Source organism: Drosophila ficusphila, unplaced genomic scaffold, assembly GCF_018152265.1.
Source record: "Drosophila ficusphila isolate 14025-0441.05 unplaced genomic scaffold, ASM1815226v1 contig_414, whole genome shotgun sequence".
NCBI lineage: Eukaryota > Metazoa > Arthropoda > Insecta > Diptera > Drosophilidae > Drosophila > Drosophila ficusphila.
In genome coordinates, this window is record NW_025064328.1 from 15847849 (window position 1) to 15871890 (window position 24042).

The following is a 24042-nucleotide window of genomic DNA, read 5'->3' on the forward strand; positions in this document are numbered from 1 at the left end:
ATCAGATGGAGCGCACGTCTCCGGTCCCCAGAAAAAAAGTAAAGTAACAAGTAAAAACTAGTGCTGTGTCCAGTTTCGTGATTCCAGAACAGAACAGACGAAATCGGGGAAATGTAAATAAACCCAGGCAGAAACTGTCGAAATCCGAAGGCTCAGCAAAACAGTGTGGGCAAAAGTGCGATCACCGGTCGGCAACTTTTCATTTTGTTTTCAGTTGTGCGGAAATGTTTTTATTTTTTTGGGTTTTTTAAGCTTGATTTCTTGTAAAACCTTTAAGTGTCATACGTATATACACAATCTATACTCTCTGCATGTCGGCTGCTAATTATTTGGCAAACAAACACGTCTAAGTGCGAAAGTTATTTCTAAAACAGCAACACCGCCACAAGGTGCAGTTAAGAAGGTGAGTTCGCAATTATATCAGAGTTTGGAGATGTTTAGATAAGCCTTCTGGCAGCGAATCCCAGCCAGACAGACAGACAGCTATCATCTGGATATTCTGTTTCATTTTCATTTATCCCGGCCGCATCAGACGAATTTTTCCACGTACCATTACTTGCCCATCTCAGACAATAACAAAATTCTTGCATAGTTGTCAACAAAAGGCGATCGAAAGACTCAATAACAGCTCGGATTTCATGTGAGCCGATATTTGTTTTTATTTGCGGTTTGCTGAGTCTCCAGCCAGCAGAAACATCTCCAGATTCAGAATCAGATTCAGATTCAGAATCAGAATCAGAATCAGAACCAGAATCATATTCAAATTCAGATTTGGAAGATGAGTGGCGTGAAGCCAACGACTCGTAGAATAAGCAAATAGCAAATTAAACGCGCGCGCGCGCTTTTGCCTCGGTTGTCCTGCAGATTTCCTGTTTACTCTTTGACTTTTCTGGCGGCTGCTAATGAGCCGTCGAGCGTTTCTTCTGAGCGCAACAACTACAAACAGCTTCGAGTGTCAAGCGGCGTTTTTTTCTCGTTTCGGCCAACGCTGCGTATGTGCAACGCGTGGCATTCGAGCGCTGGCAAAACAAACATTCAGCAGTCGCTGTCTACGGATCTCGGTGGTCAGTGACTGTCTATATGTCTGTGTTTATCAGACAAGCCTCCGCCCAGAGCAACAGCAAAACACGGCGAGAAAAGAGTGAGCTTGTTGACCAATATAAATTTACACTTTATTAATACAATCAAGCAAATTAAACTTTTTGAAAATAAGTTTATTTAATAAGGAGTTAAATTAACTTGAAAATTATTTCTGATTGATTTCGGATATATATTTTTCCATTGAATTTGAACCGATTTCTCACTGTGCAGACAGTCCAGCTGTCTGCTCTTGCGATGCTGCTGATGATACAGCCACTGTCGGTTTGATTTGATTTGTTTGTTGGCTTATGTATATTTATTGAAAATTTACTGCTTGCATAACAAACAACGAAGCTTCTGCTGCTTCTACTACTGCTGCTGTCATATGCAAATTCCCAAGTGGGCGAAGGCGTTGGAGGGGGCGTGGCCGCCGTCCAAGTGTCATTAATCTCGCGCCAAAACGGAGACGCACAGTTTACTTTGGCTGATGAGTTTGCCGAAAGGAATTTCCTGTTGTTGGCGAATGACAAACTGTTTCCTTAGAAGCCCCCTCTCCTGCCGGAATCATCGATTTCGGTTTGGGCCGTTTGTTGCTTATGAAACCAAATACGTTGACCTTTTTTTCTGCAGCTCCGCCATTCAGTTGGGCGACCCACAGGGTTCCGCAGAACGGACCGCGCTAAAAATAGCTTTAAGCCGGGTCTGCCACTCGCGATCGCTGATCGGTATTGCGCAATCGGCCTGAATGGAGCTCAAAGTCGGTCGGTGACTGGATTGCTGGATTGCGGGATCGCGAGTCCAGGCGAGCGTAGAGTGGAAACTAAACCACACGGAAAGAAATCAGATACGAGGTCGTTGATTCCCCTTTCTAGAGATCGTTGGGGTTTAGTCAATACAAATATATTTCTTAGATACATTTGTATTTTTTTTAAGAAATAGATTTTCTCTCGATTTTTAACATAAACCATTAATATTAACAATATCACACGGCTTTCTTACTGTGCAGTTCCCACATATTCATACCAAAATTCTCAGGATAGAATCGATGGATTCCACGATCTGTTTTCGTTCGCAACTCTATCTGTTTTTCCAAATATTCTGTGCCGCCGTCTGGAGGATCGGTTTCCTGGACGGGACAATGGGACAAACAGCACGTGCTCTGTGGCACAGTATCACAATATGATACGCACTGGGCTTACATATATGGTTCTGGGTTCTGAGTTTTGGGTTCTGAGTTCTGGGTTGCGAGTGCTGGGATCTGGTAGCTGGTGGCTGGTAGCTGGATTGCCTGGGAGCGGCTTAATCTAATACGCAAATGTAACTGAAGGCGGTGCAGTTGTTTTTGGTGGAATACCTGAGAGAACCGCAGTGAAACTCGGCACCACGTTTGATGCAAGTTTTTCGGCCAGCCTGGGGCTTGAGGTTGAAATTATGCACTTGTTGCCGAAGTGCAGCAGCCGCAGCAGCAAAAGCCCAGGATCAGCGCAGCAGAAGATGCAATTCAATACAAACGAAAATGCGCACAGCAGAAAAAAAACACATTTTGCGAAAATCCAGAATAAATGCCCAAAAACATAAAAACAGGTCTTTTGAAGCGGCGGCCAACGGTCAAACTGCATCTCCAGAAGACGGCATTCGCCATAGCTATATGGATATGGTATATATGTATATATAGGTATATTCGCACATATATACAACCCCAGACAGTCTGCTCGAGTGCGAGTGTAGTGGTGGTGGTGGTGGTGCCCCTCTTTGGGCCTGAGTTTGGCAATGCAGTTGCCGAGGAGAATGCATTTTGTGGCTCGTCGTCGCTCCGGCGCTCCTTGCATTTTTTCGCGCTGCTGCTCCTGTACTTTTGTTATTTGTGGCTGTGCCCAAAAGACATTTTTGCGAGCATCAAGGAATTCGAGGCATTCGGGTACGAAGAGTTTGGGTACAGCAGAGCAAAGCCGGTGGGTTCGCCAGTCGCCGGCCAGAGGAAAGTCCTTAGCGGATCAGTCGCGATCGGAGCTGCAATCTGAGGCTTTTATCTAGGTATGGCCATGTCGGATTAACACTTTCACCGCACTGCGAGAAAAATGGGATCATTAGTGGGGAAATGCTAGAAGAGAAATGGTAATTGAAAGAGACACAATGTTTCGAAAGATGGCATCGTTATTAGCAGGATATTTGTATTCAAAGCTTAAAACATTCTGTATACAAACTTGTACAAATATATTCAAGGAAAGATTTATTTCTTGTTTTAAATAGCTCAATGCCAATCGAAAGCGATTTCTTTCGGTGCAAACGAGCGATATTAGCTGTTCGTATGGATTAGTCCGTTACATTTGTCGTAACCAAGTTATTTGCGATACCGTCTGCAAAGGTTATAAAAACCCATTGACTGCCCGGGGTCTAAAAATAGCCTGGCTGCAGGAATGCAGCTCGAACCGAAGCCCGAGTTGCAGCTCCAACTGCAATGGAACTGCAGTGCAAAAGCCCCAATCCCCAATCCCCAATCCCCAATCTACAGTCCACAGTCCCCAATCGCCAATCGCCAGCTCCACGGCAAGTGCGTGTGTTATTTTTTATACTTTTCCTGCATTTCTGTGTGAGTGCAGACATCGTCTGGCGCGCCAACTGGACAACGGACAATGGACGACCGCCGGATGCGGAGACGTCGGCGAAATTGCAGTGGAACGATCGACCGGCCGACCGGCCGACCGACCGCCATATAAAATGTCGCAACGCGTGTTAACGCAATAATTTTGGGCCGGCCAATGGACATGAACTCCAGACGCAGTAGGTCATTAATTGCCGGCGGGGCGGGAAAGGCGGGGAGCTGCAACATTTGCAACAGCAGCTGAACCTCCGATAATGGACTGACTGCCAGTCGGTCGGACCAGCAGAAGGGGATCCAGCTGAAGTGGGCTAATTGAATAGGGGAGCGCAGTCAGCGCCTCAAGGACGTTCGCCGAGTTGGCCAAATTAGGATACTCCAGCCAAGCCGTCACACTCCAGTCACGTTCAGTCTGTTCTTTTCCGTCTGCACATGTTGTCTTGAGCACGTCCTTAAGGCCATGACGACGACTGCGACTGCGATGGCTGTGGCGATGTCGATGGCGATGGCGACGGCAGCCAAAATAAAACAAATGCCAAACTAGCGCGCCAAACTGCAAGTCACAAACAACCAGCCGAACAAACAAACAAACCAGCAAACAGACAGTCAGACAGGCAGAAAGAGGGGCTTGCAGAGGGAAAAAGGTACACTCAGAGAAAAAACTAGGGAGCTTTCATCTTATTAAAGAAGGGTGGAAAGAAATATTTCATCACAAATTACAAATATAAGTAGGTAAATGTTTGTATTTGTTTTAAAATCCCTGTACAAAACATAATAGTTTAGTATTTTACGGAGAATTTATAAATATCTTCCATAATTTTTGAGCCTTTACTATGTGATTTATTGCCTAAGCCCTTCTCTCAGTGCACTGAGCCAGACAGACGGTGCATAATGCGCCAAACCTACAACACTGCGGTGGCAGCAGCAACAGGTTCTTTATTTTTAGTAGTCGCATTTTGAAAACCGCCTGCTCAATGTCAACTCAGCGTTTGAGACTTAATTGTTGCCTCTTGGCCGTCGTTTTTGTACAAAACATTCTTGGTGCTTGACTGTTGCTTCTGCTGCTGCCGCCGCGGTTGCCGCCGGTTGCATCATGTGGCTGGCGTGCCACTCCACTCGAGGCTCCATCCCCGTCTCCACCCCGATCCCCATAACCATCCCCATCTCCATCCCCATCTCCATCTCCATTCGAGCTGGAGTGGCAGTGTGCCTTGTCTAATTGAATCCGTCCTCCGGTGGCTGGCTGGTTGGCTGGCTGGCTGACTGGCTGGCTGGCTGCCTGTTGGCCGTTACCTGTTACTCGAGTGCGTTTGCCCACCCTCTGCTTTTGTTTATCCGCAGCACTTGCCGTTGTCATGCCTCATCACCACCATCATCAGCCGACGAGCAGCCAAAACAATTTGACGTTTCTAAAATCGAATTACAAATTCAAGCGCAGAGACATGAACACGATCCGCGCACTTCCTGCGTCGATGTCGGAAGCGCGTACGGCGAACCAATTAGCGGCAACAATGTCAAAGACGTCAGCAAGAGCAACTAGCCGCGAATGTAGAACAATTCTAGGTTTATTTATAGTAAGCGCATGGAGCGCTTTGCAAGAGTTGGTCAATTGCTGCTGGCAGGATGGCGATCGCTGTGTTTTCCCTGGCCGTGACGTCAATGCGTTGCCTGATGGCTCTGACGAGGTGTCAATGGCACGTGAACAACACCAGCAACAACAGCAAAAGCAGCAATACAAGCAACACAAGCAGCAGCAGCAGCAGCAACATCAGAAGCAGCAACCCGAACACTTGGCCAGTTCTAGTCCAATAAAAAGCAAGCGCTGCACGAGAGCATCTTCTGGCCATCAGTTGCTGGTTGGACAGCCTTTGATGGCTCTGTTAATTGGATTGCTGCTACTGAATTTTCGCCTGGCGGCGGGTAAGTAGTTAGCCGGCTGCATGTCAGTCCCAGCCTCTTTCAGATACATCAGAATCTCACTCGAGCCGCGGAGAGTGGCGCCTGCATTCGGTTTGCATACCATAAACTCGTACTCGTGTGTTCCCTCGCCAGTTCATTCGCCTCGATAAATGTGTCACATTATATCCGAATGTGACGCAATTTCTCACAGCCCTGCTCTGGCTGTTTGTTTATCCAGTAAATGCCGAAAACTGCTTGGGCTGCCAAATCGATTTGATCACATCAAGCAGCAGATCTAAATGCAAAAGGAAAAAAGTTGGAGCAGAAAAGTTGGCGAGAACTCGCACATCACACAGTAATATTTGCAAACAGCCGGCACACCGCATTCCTGCTGAATCTTGAAAGTAAACAAATAATATTTGTTTTGCTCAATTCAATACCTGCACGTAATTTGACCACTGCGAAAGGGGAGCTTCAACTGCTTTCTTCCGGTTAGGTTAGGGAAATAATAATTCATTTTTTCGAGTTTCTTGTTAAATTAAATTTGCATAAAGTGCAAGATCGTATTTTTGCAACAGCTTACGTGATTCATTGCACATTGAGAATGAAGAAATCTGTGTCTTTTGTTTACATTAAAGAGTTTGTTTAACTTAAGTGATTAATTTTAGTACTCCGTTTTACTTAGTTATTGAGAAAGCATTATCAAAAGACAAGAAATTAGCGGGATCAAATCGATTGGGTAGATTTCAAAGCAGTTCTTTCGGCACCTAGACTGAATTTCTGTATAAAATTGGATGAGGTTTGTAAGGGTTCATTATCCTTAACAGCTGGCACCTGTTGGCAGAACCACCTGGGGAGTGGAAAGTGCGGCCAGGTCTTCTCGACGAACATCTCGAGGTCGGAGTGCTGTGGCGCCAGCCAAAGTTTCTCCTACACGGATCGCGAGCTGAGCAGCGTGGAGTACTTCTTTGCGACGGCCATCGGCGGAGGAGTGGAGTGCTCGCCCTGCATGGGTGAGTTATAGATTGCCTATTCAAAAATATGTATACTATTATCTAATTCGATTCCCAAGAGAGCTGCAAGGGCTTCAAGTGCGGCCCCAACAAGAAGTGCGTGAAGCGCAAGGGGCGACCGAAATGCGTTTGTGCCCCCGAATGCGGAGCAGCGTTGCGTCGCAGGACGCAGGAGCAGCAGGACACGAAGCCAGCCCGCGATTCCCGTAGTCTAAGTAGCGAAAATTCCAGCTCCAGCTTCAGCTCCACTTCCAGCTTCAACTCCAATTTAGGCTTAGACGGCGGCCAACGCCAACGTGCCGACAACCAAAGAAAGCTGCCTCCCCGCGAGACGAAGCACCGCAGACTGCTGGTCATAGACAGCGGCAATTTGCCAGATCAGCCCACGAGCGGCCGGCGCGGAAGAGTCGAGATGCGGGGCTTCGAGAGGCGGAGGCACAGAAACAGCCGGGGCAAACACTTAACAAGATCAATGACGACAGGAGCCAATGACTCGTCCCCGGCAGACAAGACGCCTGCGCAGTGGCAGTTGAAGCCGCAGTTGCAGTCGCAGTCGCAGTCGCCTGCCACAGACTCAATCTCGGCTCAGTCTAGACTTGGCAACTCGGCAAATGCTAATGAACCCGCCAACGACATTAATAGGCAGTCGACAAGAGTCAGACACCACCACGCGAGACGCATCGAGCACGCTCCACATCCAGACAATGGGCTCCAGGATCGGCTGGGATTGGATGCAGAAGCCCAGGCGGCTGCGAATACCACAGTGTCTGGGTCTGGGTCGCCGCACGACCGCCGCATCTTCCAGCTGCAACGCGGAAGCGAAACGACCGCGTCATCGGACCTCGCTAATGCCCATGACTCGGCTCTTCTGGGCGGAATCGGAGTCTACGAGCTGGTAAGTACCGGCCATTGCCTGCTCCTCGGGGCCAAGTCGGCTAACTCGGATGCCTTTCCTCCAACAGCAGCACTCGAATCCGGTTTGCGGCACCGACGGACGCACCTACAAAACCGAGTGCCAGCTGCGCAAGCGCGCCTGCCGGACGAACAACGCCCAACTGGAGGTCGCCTATCGGGGCCACTGCAAGAGTGAGTCCGCCAAAAGCATTTACCATGGGCCACAAGCCCCAGCCCCAGTCACATGCACTCGCCGAATAACTGAAGCGATTGAGTGGCGAATTCCAAACAGTTTTGTGGCCAAGAGTAGCAATTCGCAAACGAATCTTTCTGCGAGTGTAGGTGGACTGGGTTGCTCGCGTGCCAAAACGCAGCAGCGCCACAATTAGATTAGATGACAAATTATTGCACATTTCAATTACGGCCAACAACTTGTCGCCAGTGGTGAAACCAACTGGCCAACCAGCCAGACTGCGGCCAGAAATGTTGTGTAATAATTTAATGATACAGGAAGCACTCGCAAACATGCTCAAATGATCAATAAAAACGGCGTACAAGAACGATGAGCCGAGAGGCCGAGAACCCAACCGAAGAACTTGTTGGATTAGCCGCAAGCACCCGACATTCTGTTGCTGTTGCTCTGGCTGTTGCTGTTGCTGTTGCTGGTGCTCCTGCAACCGGCAATTTGCGACCGGCATCCAGCAACTTGCAACACAAACCGGGAGTGGCAGGAGCAACATTAACAGCAACAGCAACAGCAATAGCAATAGCAACAGCAATTCCAGCAATCTAACGTTGGCGCGTGCCAATATATCCAGTGGAATGCCCAATCGGCAATTCCGATGCCGATCTGCGGCGACCACTCATTCGCATTCAATTGCGAGCGGAAAAATGATTGCAATATTTCGCGAGTGTCACAGTTGGCGCCAAGGCGTTTCGCCTTTTCGCATCAGCGGCCGCATGTCCCCCTGATAAATTTCGACAGTTTATGGCCGGCCATATAGGCGCATATTGCCGAGAGTTCCGAGTGATTCGAGTGGCCGCCAGTGGGGTGCGGGCTAATCATAGACATTGGCCAACTACTTATTTATAGGCACAATCAGCGCCCATATGCGAAGAGCATTCGTAAATGCCAAAAACATAGTTGCAAGGTGCAACATATTCGGATGATTGGTAGCGAAGATTCGTCTTAAAAGGGAAAAATGGGTCAGACCTGAGGGATTGATAGTAACTCTTTAGGGCTATCTTTAGTAATATAATAAAATTAGTTTTTAAAGCATAGAGCATAGTTATAATTTCTAAATGGCTTACATAGATAACATTTTATTACAAGCTTTGCAAATATGTGAACATTGTGAGAAAAGCCAATCTTGAGAAAACTTGAATCCTTAAAAAATCCTTAACCTATCCAATCATCTCCTCCAGACAGCTGCAGCGGAGTCCAGTGCTTGAACGGGTTGACCTGCGTGGAGGACCAGTACATGATGCCGCACTGCATCCAGTGCAAAATCGAGTGTCCCTGGGACAACCAGGACCTGGGCTCCAGTGGCTACGACGAACGACAGGCGGTGTGCGGAGTGGACGGGAAGACGTACAGGAGCGCTTGTGATATAAACCGGATGATTTGCCAAATTGGACGGTCCATCGCCGTGGCGTATCCGGGTCCCTGCCGAGGTATGTATTTTGGCTGCCGACTGCGAAAATCAATCAAATTAATTGGTATGGAAGGCCTAGTTGCACTCGGCAATTGCGAGTTGTTGCTGCAACTGCCACTACTGCTGCTGCAACTGCTGCTGATGTTGCTGTTGCTGAGTAGCGGCTGTGCGAATTTAACAACAATCAACAAAGAACCGCAATTTTGCATTTGATTGACTCGACTGGGGTTTCCAGCCAGCCCCAGTTGGGCTGAGCTGGGGCGAATCGAATCGCGTCACAGCCACAAGTGGTTGTTGCCGTCTGCAACTGCAACTGCCATATCAAGTTGCCGGCTCTCTCGGTGTTTGACTGAAATTGCTACATTTGCTTATACGGCTCTGTGATTGCCAGCAATTTGATTAGCCCGACAGCTCCGATCTGCTCCACTTTGGCCGCGAGTCGGGTACGCGGCGCATCCACAATTACAGCGAACACTCGCGTCGTCGGCATCATTCATGCTTATTAATTCTGCGGTTGCCATCCGATTGATCGACTCCGATTTCCAATTAATTATAATGCCCCAAGTCGGCCCACGACAGAGACAGCACTGCAAAAAAGTCATTCAAATCTGTTCAGAGATGGGAATCGCATTTCAAAGGGTTTTCGTCATCTAACATAGGATATTTGGATATGGGGTATTCATCTCTAAAATAGACGCAGTCGAAATCTAAAAGAAACGAACTTATAGACCGAGTTCGAAAAATGGTCAAAAGTAGGAATAAATTTGTATGCTAAACATTAATCATTAATTTTTATAATCATTATATAATTTTGTGAAAAGCTCATGCGATTCATAGTAAGTTCCTCTTCAGCTTACACCTAAAATTCATTTAACCTCAGTCAAAATCTAAAAAAAGAACTTACAGACCCGAGATCGAAAAAAGGTCAAAAATAGGATTAAATTTTTTCTGCTAAACATTAATCATAAATCTTTATAATCGTTATATAATTTTGTGAAAGACTCATGCAATTCATAGTAAGTTCTTCTTCAGCTTACAGCTAAAATTCATTTTACCTCAGTCAAAATCTTAAGTAAACAAAAGTATAGACCCGATATCGAAAAAAGATCAAAAGTATATGCTAAAAAATCATATTATAGTCATAATACAACTTTGTGAAAGGCTCATGCAACTCATAGTTAGATCCTTTTCAGCTGACACCTAAAATTTATTTAACCTCAGTCAAAATCTAAAGTAAACGAACATTTAGACCCGATATCGAAAAAAGATAAAAATCATATTATAATCATAATATAACTTTGTGAAAGGCTCATGCAGTTCATAGTTAATTATTACACGTCATCAGCTTACACCTAAAATTCATTTAACCTCAGTAAATTATGACAGCATAATTATTTAATGGCTTCTGAAAAACACTAAACATAAAAATTAAAATTTCGTAGTAAAAGAATACATTTGACCTGTATAGCCTTTTCATTTGTTTCGTCTTGAGACAATGTCCGGGATAAAATAATTGATTTTGTGAGTAATCATTCATTATTGTAACATCATTTTAATGAATTTGTATCATATCTGAAAAAATAACTTCTTACCTACAAACTGGTTAGCCATTTGTATTATTATTATTTCCTTCTCATATTTAAAAACAGTAATGGGCTTCGTATACTTATAAAAACCCTAGAATCGGTCATATTTTTCTGCCTGTGTGGCAATCACCGCTGCTGGAAAGCGTGGAGGGCGTTCCGCAGTCGCACCAAATCCGGAGACGAACTCGAGAACCTCGGATCCGATAGGATAGGCGACCGAGACGGACGGAACAAACTAGTTTAGTGTGCCATGGGGGCTGAAGACAAAAGAAGGCTGTCGTGCTGCAATTGCCTGTTAATTGCAGTATTTTGCTGCAAATTACTGCTTGTAGTTAATGCGAAAACAAAAGCTGTCAATCCAGCAATAACAGCAGCTGCTGTTGACAAAAATGCCCCAGCGGATATTCTGGTCGGTATTATTATTAATCAATAACGTAAAATTTTCATTTGTTACCAAAGCAGAACCTGAAAGAAACAAAATTAAAAACTATACTATACTTAAATTGTAGAATTGTTGATTTCTGGTCCTTCCTTTAATTAAACTTATACAATTTAAACATTTTGTGAAAAATTATCAATTTTGACGACAACGTAATGAAATCATTGGCAAAATGATCTGCTTAAAAAAATTTGATCCGTTAACAATAAATCATTTCAGTTCTTTTCTTGAGCACAGTTTCATGATTTTTACACATTTTTTTTTGAATATTCCACACATTTATTTCAGTTACTTTTAATTTTTACACATTTCTTTGAATATTCCACACATTTATTTCAGTTGCTTTTAATTTTTAAGCGGTTTCAATTTAGGTTCAAACTTCGATTATCTAAAATAAATAAGAGTGTTTCAAAGTATAACAAAGTGGTAGTTCACAAGTTGTAAGCGATATTTCTATGTCCTCTCAGCACAACGGGTAAATTAGGAATGTTTATCAATGTGAAAAATACGAAGCTAAACGTAAGCGATTTTATCACAGCCTCCTAATGATTTAGTTTTGAAGCTTATAGGTTTTCATACAAGTAACTTATTTAGCTTTGCAATCCCCATAAACGGTAGCCGGGTTCTAAGCCAAGATCGTTAGCCACCATTCACTCTTGCTTTTAGCTGAGCCACGCCATCAGTCGAGTCGAAGAACAAGTGTGCGTGAGTCCCTGCAGTTTGTTGATCTGGGACCCTCGTCCCGGCCCCGTGCCCCGGAAAGAGCCCTGCTCCTTCCGCTTCCCTGGGTTCCTTCCTGCTGCTTAATGTGCGTCTGGTACTCGTTATGTTACGTGGATCGTCTGGCGATAAGATAATGGTAACGTGCGCGTGTGTTGGTCCCTGAGCTTTTTATCTTCATGGTTAGTAAGTTTATGGTTCTCGGGCATTTGTTTGTTTGTCTGCTTTCACATAAATATTTCGAGCCGCGATCCGGGCTCAGGCTTGAAAAAGTCTGGGAGCCCAAGACCGCGGCACAAGCCACGAAAAGTTGCCGTTGGCCCCAAGAAATATGACTACACGTACAAACCATTAAAACGCCATTTTCGCAACGCTCTGCGGCGACGCAGGTTCTGTGATTGCAACTCCTCTCCTCCCCGAGGAGTGGGGACTCCGAGTGGCATGAAGTCCGGTCTGGGGTGTCCAACGGTCCAACTGTCCAGCCGTCCAACGTCGTCGCGACGTCACTTTTGTCTGGCCGAGCGTCTGGCTCTTCTTCCTCTGGGCCGGCTGTAGTTTACGATCGTATTAAAATCACCTTAAACAACACGCAATGCCAAAATGGCCAGTCGGCCAGGCCTGAATGGGAACACGCATACAGCAGTGGTATATGACCCACGACGCATCCCAGACCAACCCATCCGATCCATTCCGTTCCGATCCGATCCGATCCCATCCCATCCCAGCCTATCCCTGCCCATCCCATCCACACAATGTTGCAATAAGTTCCGCCAACGGCCGCCGGCGTTGATTAAACCACGTCGACATAACAAATTATAGTTGGCTCGCCATGTGACGGCATTATCAGCCATAACCGGCGGTGCAGCTCCCGCTCCGGAGGCCACTGGCCACATCCATCACAATCAACAAGTGTGCGGGGCGGCGAGAGACGGAGGTCCTCGCACAAAGGACGCAGTATCTGCCCAAAGCTAAATTGGCAGTTGAAATTAATAAACTTTAACTGTTACGAATTGCTAGACGGCAGACTTTCACGCACCGTCTCCCTCCCGGGGACTGAAGTGCAGATGCAGATGAAGCCCAGGCTGAAGTCCCAGACACCCAGACACATTCCGCCTCCCTTTGCTGCTCCAGCTCCGACCGCAGCTCCAGCTCCAGCTCCACCTCCATCGCAATTGCGATCAACAATGCCCGGGGGCTCTGCGCAACAATGTTGCCAAGTCGCAGATCATGTTGATGATAAACACATATATTTTGCCGGCGTTTGCGGCTGCGCGCCGCTTGGCTGCTTTATTGCTCGACTGGCTGACTGGCTAAATGGCTAACTGGCAGTCTCGCCAGTCGCAAGTCGCAAGTCGCGAGTTGGATGTTGGCCCGGCCCGAAGATGCTACCCGTCTTGCGCATGCGGATCGCACACCGCTGAAATTGAATGGGGATGGGGATGGGGATGGGGATGGGTATGGGATGGGGAAGGGTCTTGATGCACAGGAAAAAACATGATACGATCTGAGGAGTCATTTGAAAAGATATCAACACTTTGAGCCTGGCCTAAAAATTATAATAGGTAACGTTACACCTATGTTATTGAATTCCCGTTTTGGAACTGTTGTTGGAGAAGATAATACACTTTTATTTTTTTTTTTTTAATCTTTAAATCTTTTTCTGTTTGTGTTTTTTATGGGTCTGTCCGCATTGGTGCGCGTGGTGTGAATAATGTGCCAGCTTAGAAAATTGCAGATTTAAATATATGCATTCCTCAGTCTCTAAGGCACGAGATTCAGTGGTTAGTTTAACTACCATTATAAATAATAGAATATTTTTAAAACTAAGACAAATTTAATTAAAAGGATTTAGAGATTCAACATATTCTATATACCTATATTATTCACATATATCATGAAGCCATTAAAACCAATCAAAAAGTATGAATCTTTTGTGTGGTTCTGGGTCCGGCCCTCAAAAATTCGAAAGTTAGCCTCAAGCAGGCGTGGCAGCACCTGCCCAGGTTCCCATCGAGGGCAGGACATGCAGTCGAGTGTGCAGGAGCCATTAAACCGAAATTGCCAGACATAAAGCAAAGCTGAAACTTAACCACAGGCAGCCGTCATTAATGCGCTCGCATCGTAAACTTTATATTGCAGCGGGCCGCTTAAGTTGCGCGGACATCAAGTGTGGGCCGAAGGATAACTGCCTGGTGGATCTGCAGACGCGCCAGCCGCGATGTGTGTCCTGTCGCTACAAGTGTCCGCGGAAGCAGCAGCGACCGGTGAGTTCCCTTCCTGACAATCACAAAGTGCGCCATTAATCATTGAATAATTTTCACGAAAGGCACAAAAAATATGTGGCTATAACAACCATACTTACAACTCATGGTGTGAGATGCACAAGCACTCCTGCGATTCCCACTACTTCATCGGCGTCAAGTCCCAGGGAAGCTGCTAAAGGACTTCATGCACCTCCCGACGACATCGGCCGATGGCATTATGTAGCGTGTTCTTCCGTAGTTCCAACATCCAAAGATTCTCGTTGTGCGTTTTCGTGTTGTAATCGGTGGATGGGCCTTAGGCTGTTGCCATCCAGGCTTACACTACATATTATCGGATACATTTTACATACAGGGCAAAGTATTATCAACCATACAACATTACGTATTGCAGCAACTCTTATCCAGCATGTATCGCAAGAGAAACCACATATCTTAAGAGGCTTTTGTATTTAACATTAACATAGGCTACACGGTAATTACTTTAATCGATTGGTGTGTCTGCGCATTTCGCTCGCAATTAGTTTAGACCAACGTACGCGACGTCATATTTATTTAACATTGCCTTCCCTCTCTTCTCTTTGTTCTTAAGCGAAGCTAAATTAATTAATTGACTGATAGCTTAACCTTATAGCAAGATTTTTGAATTTATATATACATATATAGAACCAATGTAATATATACATACATATATACATGTACTTATGAATATGTTTGAGTAATTGTTAATTAAATGTGTTTCCAACATAGTTCAAAACGTCTTTCTAATCACTATCGGACCCAACAAAGATATCGTTCGCGCGCTGATATCGAGCTTGGGTGATCTTTAAGTTGGCCATTTTTCGTTTGTCCACTGATCTGGAGCTGGAGGTCACTGGGTCAGTGTTTCCCAGCCCACTTGTGCCGTCATTGGCCACCACATTAATCTGTGAAAGATAGAGGATGGTATAAACAGTCTTTAGTCACGTTTTTAATACTCACTGGTGCCAAAAGGCCAGCACTGGCGTTGGTCTTGCCCAGAGTATCACCTTTTTGCCAACCCAGTTTGCTAAGCATTTTAAAACCCTTGTTGGAGCTGCCAATCTCACTATGAGAATAGGATGTTAGTACATTAAACGATTAACTTCATTAGAGGATACTCACGTGTTCACACAGGCAACTTCCGTCTTTTCCTTATCTGTGCTGCTGCCAACTTTGACACGCCTCGTTGCAGCGCGATCATTGTAATTGGATTGACCATTGCTGCTGGACTCCACAAATTCTGAATGTGTGAATTTGTAAATAAATACATAAACTATTCAGTTTATGGCAAACGAATCCTACTCACTCTCATTTTCTAGGCCATACTTCCGCTGAAGCTTTTTGAGCTGCTCCTTGTGGGATAATACATTAGCGGAGGATGCACTAGCTGTGGCCACAACCGGCGCTGAAGTTTCTATCAGCAGGCCCGGTTCGCACAGCCCGCAAGTGCTGTTGCCCTCGTGCACGTGGCACAGCAGTTTCGTTTGGCCTAAGGTGATTACACTGCCGTGTACCAGATCCATAGCGTCGCTGGACATGGGCGAACCATTGAGAATGGTGCCGTTGCGGGAGCCCAGATCGTGGCACTTGTAGATTCCCAACTTTGTCTCGTAGTTGAACTTCAGGTGGCACTTGCTCACGTTCACGTCCGGAATGATAACATCGTGAGCTCCTTCCCTCCCCAATGAGCCACCTTTATAGGTGATTAAATGCAGGCTTCCCACTTTTAACGTCTCCACATTAGTCTCCTGGACAATAATGCGAAGTGAGGGTGGATATTTTTTGGCGATATCTAAGAAAATGAGACATTAGGTTTGTTCGTACTATCTAACAAATGGCAATAAAAACACGGATTTCTTAAGCACCTTGAAAGCGTCCGGCGGCCTTAAAAATAGGAACGCTGCTGTCCTCGTTGTCACTGTTGCTGCTGCTTTCCTCATTATCGCTGGAATCGGAACTGGAATCGCTGCTTTGCGAGAGCTCTCCCTCTTCAGCATCCTCGCCCTGCCCACCATCTTTATCCCCAGAATCCCTGTGACGCCTCTTGGACTTGTGGCGGTGCTCCTTCTTCCTTTTCTTCTTGCTATGCTTCTTACTCTTCTTTTTACCCTTGGCCTTACGCTTGGACTTCTCGGCGCGATCCTTGGCCTTTTGCTTCTCGGCCTTGATCTTTTTCAGCGTGTCCTGGTCCGTAATGACGCCACCCGACTCATCGAACTCCACCTGCTCGTCCTCGGACTCCGGCTTGGCCGCCTCGTTCGCCTGCAACCAAGTGAAGAAAAGAAATCCGCGTTTTTATCGCAAGTTCTGGGCCTCGGCGCTTACCTAATGCATTGCAACGCATTCGGTCTATGCTGAGTTTGTGAAACCCCGCTAAAAGGCTACTATAGGCGCAGTCGCTCACAGGCTGCGCAGCGAGGAGGAGAAGAACGGAGGTTAATGTGGTCGTGTGGCAGAGGAGGTCGTGGCTCCACCCACTCACCTGCACCTGTGCCTGCGAATGGAACTCGTACGAGTCTTTTCCGTGGTCGTAGCTGTAGTAGCAGCCGGTGTTCCCGTCGTAGTACAACCCGTACTCCTGGAAAGAAGGGAGAGGCAGGCGGAGGTTAACAACAGTTCGAGCCATTGATGTAGGTTCGCCGAAAGCGATAACCCCTGAAAGTCACAGCGGGGCAGCGCTGCATCGCCGAACAGAACAGAACGTCATAAAGATTGCGCCCGCCGTTTACAGCTTATTTACCGCGTTATAGTAGTAACCCGTCTTGGGATCGTAGTACATGCCGGAGGTCGGCTCGTAGACGAAGTTGTTCAGGTTTTCGGCATGCTTGGCCGCCTGCCGCATCTCGTCCACAAAACTGAAGGCGTCCGTTGCCGATACTGAAAATATAAATACTCTTTTAACATGACTTGTAATAATTTGTTAATAATCACTGATAAGGTTTTAAAACAATTCGATTCGCGGAAATAAAATAAAGCTTTGAGGCGTCCTCTAAATATTCAAAATACTGACACTTCTCAGACCTTAAAACCTGCGCTGACTGATAAGAGCAACTATAGAACAATAAACAATATAAATTTTCTATAAAAATTACAAGACCAATAAAATTAGAAACGATAAAACAAACAAGACCATTGACTCATATCCTTATTTGACCTAATAAAATTGTGGGTTATGGGACGTAATGATACGTATTCTTACGCAATCATTTCAATTATATTAAAACTAGTGTCAAGGGCTGGTTGGGTTATTCTCAGGGACAGTGGCGTTAGCCCATGCGACACTTTAGCGCTAATCTCGGACATCAGCGGGCTGGGATGTTTGACGCACGCTTTATTACTCGACCCGAGACCCCAATAATAATCCTCAATAGATAGGGAAGTGGGTGGGCATAGTGTTTGAGATGCGCTCCTTGAAACGGCAATATCAACCCACCGACAGATTACTACTAATATAGTCTTCGATATGATTCAAACAAGTGGAGAAGTAAAATTAGGCCTTAACAATTTTTTTGGCTCCTACTTCCTTTAAACAATTTAAAGAGCTATTAGTACATTTTTAAGCTTTTTGGTTTGCTTGATAACAAAAAAATCTTGACTGTCGACTCGTGTCGATCCACAATTAAGTCGTAGGGTGCGAAATCAGGAGCTATTGCCAGCAATTGACGAGCGGCAACCGAGAGCCGAGCGATTAGCATACCGCGCAGTTGTAGTTCCAGATTTGGAATCAGCAAATCAGCTTCTTAGGTGTGTTTTTGTTTTTAATTTGCTACGCAGCGCCCAGATTGCAGTGGCAGCAGTTGTTTCCACGTCTGGCGGACCTCATCTCGCCGCCGGTTTCTTATCAGACCACCGGTGCAGCTCCAAGTCGCCGTGGGCTGGCCAGGCGCCTGGTTAGTCGTTACTCATCGTTCGAGGCGGTTACAACCAAGACAGATTAGCCAAGCAAAATGCTGGACGCGGAGGTGCGAGAACTTATGCAACCCTTTGTGCTAAGCGATTACCAGATTCAGGAGGTGTACAGTCGCTTTTGCTTGGAGGTGGCCCGTGGCCTAAAGCGCTCTACGCATCCGCAAGCCAATGTCAAGTGCTTTCCCACGTACGTGCAGGATCTGCCCACGGGCGATGAGATGGGCAAATTCTTGGCTCTGGATCTCGGCGGCACCAACTTCCGGGTGCTGCTAGTCTCCCTGAAAGGTCACCACGAGGCCACAGTCGATTCCCAGATCTACGCCGTGCCCAAGGATCTGATGGTCGGACCGGGTGTGGAGCTGTTTGATCACATCGCCGGCTGCCTGGCTAAATTTGTGGAAAAACACGACATGAAAACCGCCTACCTTCCTTTAGGGTTTACTTTCTCCTTTCCCTGCGTGCAGCTGGGTCTCAAGGAGGGCATCCTGGTGCGCTGGACCAAGGGCTTTGACTGTCCTGGAGTAGAGGGCGAGGATGTGGGTCGCATGCTGCACGAGGCCATTCAGCGACGCGGCGATGCGGACATCGCTGTGGTGGCCATTCTTAATGACACAACAGGAACCCTGATGTCCTGCGCCCATCGCAACGCAGACTGCCGGGTAGGCGTAATCGTGGGTACCGGCTGCAATGCCTGCTACGTGGAGGATGTGGAGAATGTAGACCTTCTCCATGCGGATTTCAAAAAGACGAAGCGACAGGTGATCGTAAATGCGGAGTGGGGGGCCTTCGGAGAGGGAGGCCAACTGGACTTTGTGCGCACCGAGTACGATCGCGAGGTCGACGAAAAGTCCATTAACCGGGCTGAGCAGCTGTTCGAGAAGATGACGGCAGGCATGTACCTGGGCAACCTGGTGCGTCTTGTCCTGCTGCGCGCCCTGGAGCGGAAGCTCATCTTTAAGCAGAGCAGCCGGCGTCCGGAGTTTGCCGGCGTTTTGCAGAAGAGCGAAGATGTCTTTGAATCGCGCTACATATCAGAGATCGAGGACGACTCCTTCCCAGAGTTTGCCAGCACCAGGAAGATCGTCAAGCAGCTGTTCGGTTTGGAGAAAGCATCCGTGGAGGACTGCCAGACGCTGAGATACATCTGCGAGTGCGTGTCCAAGAGAGCGGCAACTTTAGTGGCCATCGGAGTGAGTGGCCTGGTTAACAGGACCTCCAACCGCCGTGTGATAGTCGGCATGGATGGCTCCGTGTACAGATACCATCCAAAGTTCGATGCCTACATGCGGCAGACCCTCCAGAAGCTGGTAAAGGCGGACAAGGAATGGGACATTATGCTTTCAGAAGACGGATCGGGACGAGGAGCTGCGCTGGTCGCCGCGGTGGCCAGCAAATCGAAGTAGAAACTAACTACTACTATAGCCTTAATAAAAAGTCTCGCTGGAATAAAAAACTCGACTCACAATCGCTGCGCTTGTCTTTTTCGTCTGTCCCTTCATCTCTTTGCAGCGAGTCCTGATTTTCATTGAAATCCGTTTCTGTAGTTTGGTTTGCTTTGTCGCATGGAATTTTTTCCTTCTGGTTCAGCTTGAAGTGAAAACCAAGAATTTAGATAGTTTTAGGTAATGTAAACATCCGGACTCACGAAGTGAAGTAGTTTTTGTTTATAGGCAGCTAGTTTGGTGTCGTTTTTCCGGATAATGCCATGCAGCTTCTCAACATACTGCAGCAGTTGTTGCTTTTCGAGCGACTCCAAGTCCTTCAAGCTCTTCAACTCTATGAAATCGTGCTCAGCAATACTGTCTCCAGTGTCGTCCTCAGCAGCTGGCACAGACATATTCAAAATCTGGAGAATTATAATTTGCAATATTTTGATAAGGATCACAAGCCTATTTTGGAGAACTTCAGTACACTATTATTCTAACGGGGTTTTTCAGCACTGTTGGCGGCAAAAGTATTCGGTGTTAACATCGACAAGCTAGGGATGGTTGCTTGATACACTGGAAATAACTTGGTTGTTTCTGATTTGCCAACAGTTTAGGGAACAAAAAACCTTTTGGATGACATTACTTAAGCCCTAACGAGCGCGAAATATTTGTTAAACATCGAACTTTATAAATAAATATGTATACAATTTAGGTTTAACGCAGCGAAAAATTCGTTCAACCAAATTTACAATGGGGGTCTTTTTGCTTATCGATTTATCGAGAAAAGTGCCATCTCTACCGTAAAAAACAGCTGTTAAGCTGCTGTTCCTTTTGTTATTTAATCATTATTCTAGGTGTAAATTCAAATTACAATGAATAACTGTATTAAACTAGCGCCCATGGTACTCCGATGCCAGCAGAGAAGCATTAGTACTTCATCAGTTTTGGAGGGCAAGCGAAACTTCCGAAAATTCAATGTGTACAACAAGCGGGGAACGCGCGTGGTGAAGGAGGCCCAGAAAACGATGGCCAATTCGCCGGTAGCCATTCACAAGCGTGGGGTACGCGACACGGGCATAATTGTGGATGGGCAGTACGTGGAGATTCCCGAAAAGATACCGGAAATCATAGTGCCCGACCTGACCGACTGCAAGCTGAAGCCCTACGTGTCATACAAAGCTCCAGACGTTGTCCAATCGGAATTCACCAGCTTGGATCTGTTTAATGCCGTCTACTCCCAAAAGGTCATCGAGGACTTCAAGGCGGGAAACCTGCAGGCAGATGGCAGTGCCAAGGAGCCCTCGGCTAACGAACAGCTGACTTCGGAGGAGGCCTTGCAACGTGCCCGAAAAACCGGCAGCGACATATTCTAGTGATAGGTTTATTGTTTCTTAAATAAAGTATAAACTCGATTACTCCTGCATGTACTTTTGGCGGTAATTGTAGAGCTTGCGCAACCACTTCTCTGCCTTGAGATCCGGTTCGCCGAGAAACTGCAATGATTATGAGTTAAAGATTTTAGAAAATAAATTGATGCACCTAGAGCACCACTCACGTTGGGATGGAATATTACATCTTCGTTTCGGACTGGAACGGTTGGCTTGGTCTGTACTGTGACCGTTTCGTTGTTCAGGTCGATAATCACTTTCTCCGAGGTCTCCTTTGAATCGCGTGAGCTGAAGAACGAGGCCGATTTGAAGGAGTCCTCCTCTATGGTCTCCAGCGTCTTCTGCACTTTGGTGTCCAGCAAATCGATGGCTTTTATGGGGCCAATAGTGGCAGGTGTAGTGGCGGATCGGGAATTGCTTTCGGAGCTGGGAGCCCTTGTGGTCCTCTGAGACGTTGACCGAGATTTGTTATGGTCCCTGCTCCTGCTTTTGCTGTGCCGACTTCGAGAACTGCTCCTGCTACTGGTGGAGCTCCTCGAGGAGCTGCGGCTGCTGCTGCGACTTCTGCGGGAGTACTTTTTTGACTTCTTAGATTTCTTTTTCTTAGACTTCGAGCTCTGCCGGCTACTTCTGGCGGGCGACTTCGAACGATAACGTCTGTCGCGATCCCGCTCTCGATCTCTGTCCCTCTCCCGTTCTCTGTCTCTATCCCTTTCCCTGTCACGATCTCTGTCACGCCGATCGCGATCTCTCATTATTTAATCCAAACAAAAATTCTTGATTAAAAAATGTAATTGGCAAATATTGGGGATGACAATGTCCGTTTGTTCTATATGGAAATCGATTTTAATATTATCGATAAGACCTACTTTTAAATAATAATAGTGCAGCGCGAATTTCAAATTTTACAACCTCTCATATACAAAATTAGTTCTTAAGAATTTATTTCATATTATTATGCTGTGGTATATTAAATTGATATAACTTATGTTCTTTGCACATTCTACTAAAATAAGTAAAAAGATTTTATAATGTCAACATTGCAAACGTGTTGATCAAAGATTAATAAAAGTTAGGGTCAGTGCTCGCGGTAAGCACAGACACAAAGTTTTATAAAAACGCAGTTCAATTGGAACACCTTGAATATGAACAGGAAATACTAATTGCTCCTAAACTCATACCAATTATACGTAATCTGAAGTCATCATGATTAACGAACGATAGGAAAGCCTTATCGCCATTAACCAGTAACCAGCTAAATCACCTCGAATCGAAATTCCCACACGATCTATCAGTCTTGGCGAATGAAACTACTTAGAAGGCAAAAATAAACAGCCATAAATCAGTTGGCCAAATCTAGGAATCCTTATCAAGTTCCTGGGGGGCATATAAAAGGCAAGGGCGGCCAAGTCAGAACTCAAAGCACCTGCACCTGTGGAATACAAAATGTGGCTCCTACAATTAATAGCGGGTTTGTTAAGTTTGGGATTGGCTACAGCCCTGCCAGCGGATGCAGGACGAGCCAGTTCAGTGACCACTGTAAGTTAGAGGACATCAATGGCTCCTGAAGGTTTTTACTAATCCAGACATTTTTTTTTTTTTTTATTTTTTTTCAGGTCACCATCGTTAGGGGACATGGATACGAGCTGGAGGAACACGATGTGCAGACCTCCGATGGTTACATCCTGACCATGCATCGCATTCCTTACTCCAAAAACACTGGGGACGATGGCCCACGTCCTGTAGTCTTTCTTATGCATGGACTACTCTGCTCCTCTTCCGATTGGGTGCTTGGAGGACCTCACAGTGGACTGGCCTATTTACTTTCAGAGGAGGGTTATGATGTTTGGATGGGCAATGCCAGGGGTAACACCTACTCCAAGAAGCATGCCACCAAATCCCCGCTGCTGCAACCCTTCTGGAACTTTGAGTGGCACGACATTGGTATATACGATCTGCCCGCTATGATGGACTACGTCCTTTACCGCACGGGTGTGGATCAACTGACTTACGTGGGTCACTCCCAGGGAACCACTTCCTTCTTTGTCCTCAATTCGATGATCCCCCGTTTCAAGAGTCGCATTAGGTCAGCTCATCTGCTGGCTCCTGTTGCCTGGATGGAGCACATGGAGAGTCCTTTGGCTACAGTTGGAGGTCCTTTGCTGGGTCAGCCCAACGCCTTCGTGGAGCTGTTCGGCAGTGCGGAATTCCTTCCTAATACCCAGTTGATGAACCTGTTTGGAGCTATTCTTTGTAATGATGAGGCCATTTCGCAATTCATGTGCACCAACACCCTGTTTCTTTTGGGTGGCTGGAACTCGCCGTACATCAACGAAACCATGCTGCCTGAAATTATGGCAACCACCCCGGCCGGATGCTCTGTGAATCAAATCTTCCACTACCTGCAGGAGTACAACTCCGGCTACTTCCGACAGTTTGACTATGGCAAAACGCGCAACAAGAAGGAGTACAGCAGCAAGACTCCGCCGGAATACGATGTAGAGGGCATTGAGGTGCCCACCTACCTTTACTACAGTGATAACGACTACTTCGCCAGTCTGATCGACGTGGATCGCCTAAGGTACACCATGAATCCGAGTGCCCTGCGAAGCGCATATCGCCTGCCGCAGGAAAAGTGGAACCACATCGACTTCCTTTGGGGACTGAATGTTAAGGAAATTCTTTATGACCGGGTCATCGATGACATCAACAATGCATAAACGTGCGCTGCAAATAAAGCGACAGACGTTGTGATAAAAAAAGTTCCACTGACGAGGGGACTACTTAATCGGGGGTCTTAGGTAGCTAATGAAACGATAATTTATAAGTGGTCATAAATTCGAATTCAAATGGTGGCACTTCAGTTAACAGCGCACATTGCTTTGGGCTTAAAATAATGGTTAAACCCATTTGCAAGCGGTATATCTAGTGTTACGTTTATTTTTAGAGAAATAAAATACAACTTAAAAAACAAAAAAATCATTTCGTTTTCTTTGTCGAAATAAAATGCAAAGTAATATTTAGCGTGGATTTTAAAATTTTCAGAAAATGCGCTGTTTGTTAGGGTTGTCTTCATTTTTAAAGTGGTAAGTATCGATATGTTTTTTTTTGCTTTCAGAAAAATCGATACTAAGGAAACACTCATGGAACG

The 24042-nt window shown here is 46.1% G+C and overlaps 6 protein-coding genes and 1 long non-coding RNA gene across 12 annotated transcripts; 4 read left to right on the plus strand and 3 right to left on the minus strand.

Moving 5' to 3' along the window:
- Positions 1-14895, plus strand: LOC108101861. 4 transcript variants are annotated; one of them, XM_017206388.2, is made up of 8 exons: positions 1-403; positions 5021-5599; positions 6406-6591; positions 6651-7486; positions 7554-7677; positions 8911-9159; positions 14025-14149; positions 14212-14895. In XM_017206388.2, the coding sequence occupies exons 2-8, from the start codon at positions 5035-5037 to the stop codon at positions 14323-14325; spliced, it is 2199 nt and encodes a 732-aa protein (XP_017061877.1). In that variant the 5' UTR covers positions 1-403; positions 5021-5034; the 3' UTR covers positions 14326-14895. The 4 variants fall into 4 exon arrangements, with proteins under 4 accessions (XP_017061877.1, XP_017061879.1, XP_017061880.1 ...); XM_017206390.2 differs by having other exon boundaries at positions 7557-7677; XM_017206389.1 differs by having other exon boundaries at positions 18-38.
- LOC108101865 lies at positions 9741-11653 on the minus strand. Its single transcript, XR_001772121.2, has 3 exons — positions 11458-11653; positions 10733-11191; positions 9741-9847 (listed from the first exon to the last, which is right to left on the minus strand). It is a non-coding gene; the product is annotated as an uncharacterized LOC108101865 (long non-coding RNA).
- Positions 14667-19988, minus strand: LOC108101863 (angiogenic factor with G patch and FHA domains 1). 3 transcript variants are annotated; one of them, XM_017206392.2, is made up of 9 exons: positions 19722-19988; positions 19540-19663; positions 16908-17044; positions 16650-16745; positions 16033-16429; positions 15474-15959; positions 15290-15407; positions 15128-15233; positions 14667-15072 (listed from the first exon to the last, which is right to left on the minus strand). In XM_017206392.2, the coding sequence occupies exons 1-9, from the start codon at positions 19911-19913 to the stop codon at positions 14911-14913; spliced, it is 1818 nt and encodes a 605-aa protein (XP_017061881.1). In that variant the 5' UTR covers positions 19914-19988; the 3' UTR covers positions 14667-14910. The 3 variants fall into 3 exon arrangements, with proteins under 3 accessions (XP_017061881.1, XP_017061883.1, XP_017061884.1); XM_017206394.2 differs by lacking the exon at positions 16033-16429 and adding an exon at positions 16493-16574; XM_017206395.2 differs by lacking the exons at positions 14667-15072; positions 15128-15233; positions 15290-15407; positions 15474-15959 and adding an exon at positions 16493-16574 and having other exon boundaries at positions 16276-16429.
- Positions 18046-19541, plus strand: LOC108101864 (hexokinase-2). The gene has a single exon (XM_017206396.2). The coding sequence runs from the start codon at positions 18115-18117 to the stop codon at positions 19477-19479; it is 1365 nt and encodes a 454-aa protein (XP_017061885.1). The 5' UTR covers positions 18046-18114; the 3' UTR covers positions 19480-19541.
- A 314-nt stretch (positions 19989-20302) lies between the features above and the next one.
- LOC108101801 (39S ribosomal protein L41, mitochondrial) lies at positions 20303-20915 on the plus strand. The gene has a single exon (XM_017206278.1). The coding sequence runs from the start codon at positions 20376-20378 to the stop codon at positions 20874-20876; it is 501 nt and encodes a 166-aa protein (XP_017061767.1). The 5' UTR covers positions 20303-20375; the 3' UTR covers positions 20877-20915.
- On the minus strand, positions 20869-21715 carry LOC108101800 (probable splicing factor, arginine/serine-rich 7). Its single transcript, XM_017206276.1, has 2 exons — positions 21059-21715; positions 20869-20996 (listed from the first exon to the last, which is right to left on the minus strand). The coding sequence occupies exons 1-2, from the start codon at positions 21644-21646 to the stop codon at positions 20916-20918; spliced, it is 669 nt and encodes a 222-aa protein (XP_017061765.1). The 5' UTR covers positions 21647-21715; the 3' UTR covers positions 20869-20915.
- A 579-nt stretch (positions 21716-22294) lies between these two features.
- On the plus strand, positions 22295-23653 carry LOC108101945 (lipase 3). Its single transcript, XM_017206530.2, has 2 exons — positions 22295-22430; positions 22508-23653. The coding sequence occupies exons 1-2, from the start codon at positions 22338-22340 to the stop codon at positions 23609-23611; spliced, it is 1197 nt and encodes a 398-aa protein (XP_017062019.1). The 5' UTR covers positions 22295-22337; the 3' UTR covers positions 23612-23653.
- The last annotated feature ends 389 nt before the right edge of the window (positions 23654-24042 follow it).

Excerpts from the sequence above, each read along its gene's own strand:
- LOC108101861 (XM_017206388.2), top strand. The coding sequence starts at position 5,035 with ATGCCTCATCACCACCATCATCAGCCGACGAGCAGCCAAAACAATTTG. Across the intron at positions 7,487-7,553 it reads GAATCGGAGTCTACGAGCTG|CAGCACTCGAATCCGGTTTG; the intron begins GTAAGTACCGGC and ends TTCCTCCAACAG. Across the intron at positions 9,160-14,024 it reads GTATCCGGGTCCCTGCCGAG|CGGGCCGCTTAAGTTGCGCG; the intron begins GTATGTATTTTG and ends TTTATATTGCAG.
- LOC108101864 (XM_017206396.2), top strand. The coding sequence starts at position 18,115 with ATGCTGGACGCGGAGGTGCGAGAACTTATGCAACCCTTTGTGCTAAGC.
- LOC108101945 (XM_017206530.2), top strand. The coding sequence starts at position 22,338 with ATGTGGCTCCTACAATTAATAGCGGGTTTGTTAAGTTTGGGATTGGCT. Across the intron at positions 22,431-22,507 it reads GAGCCAGTTCAGTGACCACT|GTCACCATCGTTAGGGGACA; the intron begins GTAAGTTAGAGG and ends ATTTTTTTTCAG.
- LOC108101863 (XM_017206392.2), bottom strand. The coding sequence starts at position 19,913 with ATGTCTGTGCCAGCTGCTGAGGACGACACTGGAGACAGTATTGCTGAG. Across the intron at positions 16,430-16,649 it reads ATTCGCAGGCACAGGTGCAG|GCGAACGAGGCGGCCAAGCC; the intron begins GTGAGTGGGTGG and ends ACTTGGTTGCAG. Across the intron at positions 15,234-15,289 it reads GAAGTTGCCTGTGTGAACAC|TGAGATTGGCAGCTCCAACA; the intron begins GTGAGTATCCTC and ends CTATTCTCATAG.
- LOC108101800 (XM_017206276.1), bottom strand. The coding sequence starts at position 21,646 with ATGAGAGATCGCGATCGGCGTGACAGAGATCGTGACAGGGAAAGGGAT. Across the intron at positions 20,997-21,058 it reads ATGTAATATTCCATCCCAAC|TTTCTCGGCGAACCGGATCT; the intron begins GTGAGTGGTGCT and ends TAATCATTGCAG.
- LOC108101801 (XM_017206278.1), top strand. The coding sequence starts at position 20,376 with ATGAATAACTGTATTAAACTAGCGCCCATGGTACTCCGATGCCAGCAG.